Source organism: Geospiza fortis, unplaced genomic scaffold (genome assembly GCF_000277835.1).
Source record: "Geospiza fortis unplaced genomic scaffold, GeoFor_1.0 scaffold111, whole genome shotgun sequence".
In the NCBI taxonomy this organism is placed as follows: domain Eukaryota; kingdom Metazoa; phylum Chordata; class Aves; order Passeriformes; family Thraupidae; genus Geospiza; species Geospiza fortis.
In genome coordinates, this window is record NW_005054321.1 from 4,045,321 (window position 1) to 4,054,999 (window position 9,679).

The 9,679-nt window shown below is 36.0% G+C and overlaps 1 protein-coding gene across 1 annotated transcript in view; it reads right to left on the reverse strand.

Moving 5' to 3' along the window:
* Positions 1 to 9,235, reverse strand: part of MRPL13 (mitochondrial ribosomal protein L13) — a 29,682-nt gene extending 20,447 nt beyond the window's left edge. The window contains exons 1-3 of the mRNA XM_005420728.3: positions 9,106 to 9,235; positions 6,251 to 6,344; positions 4,624 to 4,684 (exon numbers count right to left, since the gene is read on the reverse strand). Coding sequence (XP_005420785.2) covers positions 4,624 to 4,684; positions 6,251 to 6,344; positions 9,106 to 9,184 — 234 coding nt within the window. The 5' untranslated portion in view covers positions 9,185 to 9,235. The remainder of the gene's footprint in view (positions 1 to 4,623; positions 4,685 to 6,250; positions 6,345 to 9,105) is intronic.
* Between the last annotated feature and the right edge of the window lie 444 nt (positions 9,236 to 9,679).

Sequence of the window (9,679 nt, forward strand, 5' to 3'; positions counted from 1 at the left end):
GTTCTCCTCCCCATGCAAAACTAACTTGTGTGCCTACTAATCCAGTCTTTGAAGTTTTGTTCTGCTTAATTAAAAAACATTACTCCCTTGTAATAGAAGAAAATGCTACTACTTCTATTGTTTGAGTAACTGACTTCTAGCATGTACATAATATTCTATGAACTATCCCTTACTAATGCAAAGAAAATAAAGTTCTCAAACAGCAACAGCAAGATTTAACTGTGCTTTCTGTCTGAGCTTTTCTTCAAAAGACCATTATTAGGCAGATATAATGGCAAGTCTTTACATGCAAGCAGCTGCTAAAGGGCACTCAAAAGGAGAATTAGAACATTTTAAACCCCTTCACATCAGTGCCAGCAGCTGAACAAACCAAAACCCGGACACCCCTGGAGGCTCCCTCCCAGCACATTTCCACTGAGCTACCCTGCTTCACTTAATAATCTTCCCTAGCAGGTAACATTAATGCTGAAAAATTATTGCCCATTATTTCTCTGTCACAGGCAATACAGCCTCTGAATACTGCAAAGGTCAATCCTCTCACTGAGCATTTGGTCTTAACCAAATGCAATTTCTTCTTTTTCTTGTCTGAAGTCAAGTTTCTGATGCAGCCAGAAAAAAAAAATTAAGCTGAGTTTTGCCTATCTTTCAAATCACAAGTCAGAGAAAAATTGATTGAAAACTCTCTCCTCATAGGATTACTATCTACTTCTGCAGATTAGATCTGACAACATTATTTTGCAGGCATTTAAATGGAAAGTCTTAAGATTTTTCCAGGATTTTTTCTCAAGTAATCTTTGCTCCCTCTCAAATCCGAGATTTAAAACTACATCTTTTAGTCCTTCTGTATCAAATACCTAGAAGTCTAATTTTGAAAGTGCTGATCTCAGGCCAATCAGCAGTTTTCCAGCTAAATAAAACTTCTTCAAGTTTTATTTAAAAAGTCAAGAAAATCCCAAACCTCTACACATTCCAAACAACTACACCTCAAATCCAAAGGCTTACTCATTTCCTTTATTTTCAAAAGATTGTCGTTTTGAAAAGCAAACACACCAAACCCTTCAATCAGATTTTTTTAGCAACCTCCAATGGAAACTAATGCTGCCTGCCCACTTATATCCTAAGGGATTATTGCTGCCATACGGAATATTAGCATTATATTAACCTGAAGAACAGGGTGGCTGTTTTGAACTACAGCAACAAAGTTTCATGGTACACCTAAAGAACATATTTAATAGTTTTGCTTATGGGTGGTCCAAGAATTTACATTCAATCTAAGTCAGGGAAATGTGAACAAGCTGGTTTTTTTTTCTTCAATAAGCACTTCTTAAAGAAGCCCAGCCAACTTCATTAGATGAGTTCTATTCTCTGCTATTTTGAAGAAGAGCAGATACCTGAAAACACTAGAAATTTTAGACAGATTCAGAGACACTCCTCTCCTCATGTCTTCCAAATGAACTCACAAGTATTTAAGGTAAAAATGTGCTGGACTATGTACTTTTGCTATCTTTCTGTTAACATACTAATTTTCACCCTTGCATAAACACAAATTTTTCTGAAGTGCTGAAAACCTTGGCAAAATGAACAAGGAATGTTAAGCTCTACACGAAATATTAACTACAGAGACTTCTTTCTGCATTCACTGCCCCATATTAACATGAAAGATACTCACCAATGGAAAAAAAGTAGTCTTTTTCTAATCTCAGGTACAGAATCATACCTCAGAGATCAGACACATATGATCGGACAGGTGAGGTTTTTTATTCCTTTCAACAAAGAAGAAAAGTCCTAGATACAAACAGTTGCCATAGGAAGCTTCCAAGACCTGTCTGGATAAATTCCCAGCAGCTTTATCTGACCTATAGTTGACACTGCTTTGAGTAAGAAGTTGGACTAGAGATTTCCTCAGATTCTCTTCAATCTGAATCATCCTATCTGAATAGGCCCTCTGAAAAAAGGCACACGTAAATTCAAATTCAGCACAATCCCTCTGAAGCACTAACTGGCACCTGCAAGGAACATAAAGCTCCAAAATTGGTAAGATAGGTACAACGAGGTCAGCTCCCATGAAGTGAGAATATCACTTGGTGGCACCTTAGGAAGGAGCTAGAAATGATCAGGGATGATACCACAGTAATCTTGTCTAAATTCTGACACCTATACTTATGGCTTTCAGCCTCCCATGTAAGCATAACTGCAGCATTTTGTATTTGAATCAAATTATTGTATTTGTATTTGTAATTGAATCAAATTAACCATTACAATCTTTTTAACTATTAGCCATTAGCTGTGAAGCAGGTTTTCCTAAAGCACTTTGTATACTAGAAACAAAACTAACAGAAAAATATTTATCTTGGGGATTTGCATGTTTGAATTGAGATATATGTAAACAAAGACAGGGCTAAGAATTCCTGCAGTCCTACTATATACACACACACTCAGGAAGTCTTATATAAACTGAAAATAGTCAAATCCATTGCAAAATCTCTATGTAGCACCATGGAAGTTTACAACATCTTTTCCTTGGAAATAGTCTCTTCCATTAATTTACTGCCTTAATTTCTGTAACAGCACTATTTCCAAAAGCAATGATGACTCATCCTAATGAACACTACCAGGATGAATTAGCAGGAGGCAGTAAGTCCAAGGGCAGAGTAAGAGCAGTAGCCTCCAGGATGAAAGTAACACTTTAGAAATGAAGATTCAGATGCCACAGGAAGATACAGCCTGCTTCCTACAATCTTCCTAATTCCACTGGCTTCACAGGAACTGAATTTAATGTGATTAAAAGAGAAAGGAAGTGAAATAAAGTGATTTAACAAGTCTCCTTAATAATTATATGCCATTTAGATTATGAGTTGAAGATGCATATGTTACTTAGGCTGACGTTGTTCTCTTTACGGTACTACTTTTTCAGATTTTAAATGTTAGTTCTAAAAATAAAACCTGCTAATAAAGCATCATCACAATTTCCATTTTTGTCATAACCCAATGCATTTCACACCAATACAATTCAACTAGTAAACAAATGTTTCCAGCCATAAAAACTCATTACAGCTACACACACAGAACGTATCTTGCCAAATTACCACCCACTGCTACTAATTATGACAAAACCACGTCTGAGATATTTTTATGAGAGAGGCAACTGAATGCTTTAACTTCAATAGAATGACAGTGTTAATTGCTGAAGATTCTCCACCATTGTGTTAAAAAAATAGTGTCTGCTGCTAAATTAGACCAAGACTCGAGCCACATCACCGTTTGCTGAGCCTTTGTGCAACATGCTTTGGTTTTTGGCAATGCATTTAATCCTCTTCTGTTTGCAGAGAAATTCATCTATGAGTCTGGCAATAAAAGAGGTATTTCAGAACAAATGCCAGAAGGTAATTTAGAGAACATCCAAGCCTCATGCCCATCAAGTTGTGTTACACTGCCTCCCTGTGCTCAGCACCTGCCTGAAGCTCAAATGGAATTGATTGAAGAATCCATTTTAGACATGGAACTATCAGTAATTCCCAAAGGAATTACAACTATCTTAGAGGCTGTTTGCAAAAGCATTTGTTTTGAAAAATTCTAGACAGAACATTATATGGAAGTGTAGGATTTAGTTTCATTTTATTTAAAGACTTGTGACAGTAAAAACAGAAACCAGGCAAATTCATATGGTGGACTACTTTTTCATTGAGTACTCGCACTTGTATAAGGCAGACTTGGGACAAACCAGAATTTCCAAATAATTGATAAAACCCATTAATTTTAAAGCAGACAAGATTTCTCTAGGTAAAGGAGAAAACACTTGAATATTTTTTCTATAAAGTGACCCAAATGAAAGCATTTCAAAGTCAAAACCAAACATAAATACCTATTAATCTCTGTGGGTCCTGTATCTTGCTCTGAAACATTAGTACTTAGAGAATTCAGTCCTCCAATGCTGTCCATTCAAGCCTCTAGTAGAAGTTATTTCATAACTGCGTAAGTCAAAATGTTCGTATCTGGCTCCCTATTTTTTTACTCAGTACAAACACACAAACACTGTATTTCAGCATATACAATAATCTAACACAGACAGTAAATGGGCTTATGTTCAACATAATCAACATTTCCATTTCTTTCACAGACCATGAACACACAGTATTTCACAAAAGATTAAAAAAAAACATCATCACTTAAAACCTACCATTGAATTTCATTGGGAAAAAAAGGCAGATGCGCTTTCTAACTTTTTTAAGATTAGCATTATTCTTGCTGACTCTTAAAAAGCAGTAGGGTCATTAAACTCAAATACAGCTTAGCTCAGTCAAACTGGAGGCAGTTCACTTATGAGAAAGGTCAGACCCCTGAAACTAAAAGGAAGTAAATAAGTGAAAAATTAGTGAAGTAAACAAGTTTGATTTGCTCCTTTGGACAGCATGGAAGAATGACAAAAATACACAACTTACACTCTAACCCTGGAAACATTGTTTACAAAAATGGTGTCACAAGTCAAGCTTCTATGAACCACTAGTAGAATGTCTGTAATTTAACTTTAGATATGCAGGTAATGGATCCCATTTGTTTAGGGGAACTAATTAACTGGAAACTAACTAGTTTCACAAATGAAAGTGGAGAAGGGAAAACACTTACAGCAGTTGGATCCTTCAAATGGAGCTGAGTTGCTGTCACTTGCTTGAAACCACCAGGATAACTAGAAAAATGAAACAAACATACAAGCTTAATTCTACATGCTCAAGCATGATGTTAATAAAAGTATCACTGCATCTTGAACAATGGTGTGATGGTATTACAGGCCCTCAAAAAGGAAGTTGTTCCTATGAGCTCAAAAGCTGTATTTTATTTATCTTGTCAACTATCTAATTTCAACACCATTTGTGCTTTCTTGTTTATTCACTTGAATATGATAAACCTTGTGCTTCACAAGCAGATGGATATGCTTTTAAAACTGCTTATTAAATACACCATAACAGCTATGGAATACAAGAGAAATAAGATATGCAGAACTCTGAAATATTTCCAGATGATCAAGACTCACAACCAGTTTGTGGCTGACATAAGAGACATTCATTTTGAACTGTGTTTATTATTTTCTTGCTACTCTAAATAAATCTTAGCAAGACTTGGCATATCTACAGTAATAAAATTTTAATTTTACTGCAATGGATCCATCTTTCCAAAGCCTATATGACAAGTTGAAGCTGCACTAATTCAGACCTCTGCGTAAGTTTTAAATGAATGATAGCATGGAGTAAGAAATTACATGGAAGTCAGGTAATGCTGTGTTTAATTTTGATTGAATTACATTATTAGGAATCAGCCTAAGTGAAATGAAAATAGTCCCAGCATCATGAAGACAGGTCCACTGAGCTGCATGGACTTAAGTATTAGTTTTAAGTGTACAGTTAGTCTTTTTACTTATTCAAAACCAACTTAAGTACTTAAGTGAGTGATTTAACATATATGTTAAGTTTTTAGAGAAAATTTTAGGTCATAGGGGAGACGGAGTCAAAAAAAGCACACAATAATTGCCATCACCTTTGAACAAGAATTTCTCAGCAATTCAGCAATTTCAGGATTGCACCATTAGCACTGCAAAACTAACTTTCTCAGTGTAATTTATTAATCTCTCAATTGGATACATTGTGACACTCAGAGATTATTATGAATTAATATCACTGCTTAAAATAGGAGCACTGAAATGATCATCAACTCCACTGTAAACAAGTTATGTCTACAGAATAATGTATTTTACACTACTGTGTATAACAATGTACTGTACATCACTACAGCTTGAGAGCAGTTAATTTTTAAATTGTTTTTCCAACTTTTTTTTCATCCTCTGATTCAATATTTACTCTTAGGTAAATAGGTCCTGGTAGGATAAAATAATTAAAGTTGGTGACTCCACACATATATATCTATATCTATATCTATATCTATATCTATATCTATATCTATATCTATATCTATATCTATATCTATATCTATATCTATATCTATATCTATATCTATATCTATATCTATATCTATATCTATATCTATATATATACACATAAAGAAAAAGAAAGGAGGAAAAAGGTTTACACCATTTTAAACACCATAACACATGCAAACAAACAAACAACCCCCCCTAAAAGTTAAAGTAGGAATTCCCTTTTAAAGCAATATGCTAAAAAATACTTCAATTATTAAGAAAATATGACATAAAATTTACCATAAGATCATTGCCACAAGCTTTATTTACTACAAAGCTTACCCAGTATGTGAAGAATATACTTTCTGTTCCCATTTGTTGCCAGAGAACGCAATATGTCTTGTATTTATTATGACAACATGATCTCCACAGTCATCTGCAAGGTAGAAGTAAGTGGAAGACATTAAAGAAAACCACAGAGGGAATCAATCAAAGTAACAACTATTATGTGTGCAATACATACACAGCAGCATATAAATATACCTTCCATAACACTGAAATTTAAAGATCTGAGTTTTTCGAGTCACACCATCCAAATCAGCCTTTAAATACCAACCTTAATTACTATTTTTAGTGCTACCAGGATAAGAAGGCAGGTAAGCAGGTAAAATACCATCAGACCAGATGCCTAAACCATTGCAAATATTCAGCTAAGATTTGGAAATCAGGCTTACAGGCAAATTTCTATTCTATTCAACACATTATGCTGCATATGCACCTGTATTAAAAAAAAACAACAAAAAACTAACAAAACAAGGGGGAAAAAAGGTTAGTTCCAGATGATCCTAAATATTTCTTTACTTTCTCATAAAAACAGTATCTGTGTTTACTGAATGTCTGAACATTTTGGGTAAGTAAAATAATTCTATTAAGTAGTTACATTCTCAGGCTAAATATATAAAACAAACAAAAATATTGCATCGAGGAAGTGGCAGAGGGAAAAAGCCCTAAAAACACCACCCCCTACAGCTCTGTTGGGAAAAACCCCACAATTTCATCTATCCAACAGAAGCAAATGTTACAGCATATACACATTTAGAGTTATACCAGCAACTTTAACATCAAAAGTTCTTTAGCTGCAAGGTTTATAATCTATTACCAACACCCTGCCAGAAACAGTTGATTTAATAAGGCTTCTGTAGTAATAAAGTGCTAACAGAACCTCTATTATCTCAAAAATATCACATAAATAGGAGAAAAGATTTAGTTTTTAACTTTAGAAGTAATGATCCTGATCAGCTGTATAAGCTGTAATCAGCCATTCAACCAAAGTGAAAATGGATTTCTCCAAAGTTCAGCTTCATTGGCATCACCATATCAGAACACAAGTATTTGAAGAGGCTCATTTGACTAAAACATTTTTGAGTAGGTAACAAAGCAAGGCTTAAATTGACCATGCATTTTTGTAGGAGCATGTAACTAATCAAAGCAAGTTTCACACCTTAAGGTTTTTATTAATTTTTAATCTTGTAGTCTTTTAATGCTCCACTTTCAATTACAGCTGAAGTGCAAATGCAATTTACACATCTTTGTTGCTGCAGCCTTTCACTGCTGACAGTTCAGTTCTAAAAACACTGTATGACTTCATAAATATCAGGGAACTGCCACTAGACTTTGTGACCTTTGAGTCTTTTGGTTGGAAAGATGACACAATAAGTTCATCTTAAGGAAATTTCTGCCAACACTTTTCCACTTGCATGAACACTGGATTAACAAATATCAAATTAAAAACAAAATAATAAAAAAATCTTCCTGATGTTACTCTGTCCAGGGAGCTGTTATCTCACAGACACTAAAATATTTGTTAGTTCAAACAAAGACGCAAAAGCAACATCAAGTGCATAAAGCACAAATTCCTGCATACTTTGCTCTCCTAAATACCTCAGTAGCAGTAACCAACCAATTGGTGTCAACATGTGTAAAGCAACTAGTACTGATTTACAGAAAATTTTAAACAAAATGAAGTTATCCTTGAAATACTCCCCAAGACATTTTAACTTCACAGACAAAAAAGTATCAAAGTTCTTTTGCACAGGGTAACCAAAGCATTTTCCTCTCAGCATCAGCTTTATTTCTCAAGACAGCCTTTAAGTCTCCAGTGACATCTTGTGGATACAACAAAATTTGCAACAGCAGAACTGTGACATTTAAAGGTCTTGACAACACTACAAATCCTACCTCCTACTGTGAAATAGATCGAGTATAACTTTACCACATACCTTTCAACATGTATGACCCAACTTCAAGGCTTCCTTTATGCTACAGTAATGTCTCTGGAAAAATCTGCATTGGTACTACAGGAAACACTGTACCAGTGGTGTGAAAGATCAACTTTTTATTATTTATAAAATGCTTATCCCTGTGAGACAGGCACTACAGCATTACAGGTAACGAACAGCATTACAGATGCATCTTTATAGCTGAATCTCTAATTTGCAGAAAAACAAAATTATGGTTTTGTTTAAACAAGACACCTTTCAACAATGATTGCTGCCCATTTAAAGACAGGTCCCAGTCTGCTCCTCACAGAATGTGTGAGGCAGGAAGGCCTTTGAAGGTCATGTCATCTAAACCCAGTGCTCAAAGCAGGACCAGCTTCTCAAAATCTCCACAGATGGAGACTTCACCACCTCCTGGGCAATGGCATCCCATTATTCTCACAGTAAAAAATATCTGATGTTCAGAGTATCCTGTGTTTCAGTTTGTGCCCACTGCCTCATGAAAACAGGACTGCTTGGCACCTTATTCAGAATGAAGCATTCCAAGACTGTGGTCCTGGGCACCTATTGAAAGGAAGTACTCAGATGTTTCTTCATGTGCACTGTGAACTAAACCTTTACATTTAAGATCAACAAAACAATGAAAGAAGATCCCACTGTAATTCGGTTACTCAACATGAATTACAAATATGTATTGATAAAGAAATGTATTACCTTCATATGTACTGGTAAAGAAACAACATTAGGTTGTGGATGGATATGATGGAAAAAGATGAGAAAGAAAACCAATTAATTTGTAGTTTATAAAACAATTGAGAAACATAATCTTTTGCATCAGGCTTGATGTTAAAACTGAAATTGGAAGTAACATGCATGTTGAAGAAAAGCAAATGTGCTTTCATCCACTGCAATACTCACTTAGTGCATGATAAATAGGTTTATGTCTGCCTTCGAGTCTGATAACAGTGGCAGCTGCTATTTTTCCCGGGGGCTGCATCTTCGCATCGAGGAGGTACCAGGCTCTACCAAAAGTAGCCCATTGCTGAAAAGGAAGAGGGTCAGTACTTATCATAGGGAAAGCTCACACAACCGTAATCTATCTTCCTCAATTAAATCAACACTTCTTTTACATTCAAAAAATACTAGAAGGAATACTGACATGCAGCACCACCCCCCTTCAAATAACCTTTAAATGGACGGAGCACTGCGATGCACCCACTGCCCTGCGATGTACATGGGTAATACCACCAACGGGTTACCGGCCCTGAGGGCTTTCTTTCAAAAACGCAGATCTTCTGCTGCAAGCTTCCATTATGGCTACATGAGCCGTAACATCGCTGCAGGACGCTGAACGCCCAAGGTCTCCTTCCCTCGCGGGGAAGGGCACAGCTCCCCCACACGCAGCTTTCGGACCGCGCACAGCCCGAGCCGCGGGTCCCTGTCCCCAGCCGTGTCGCACACAGCGGCTCCCGCCAGCGCCAACCTCAGGCGG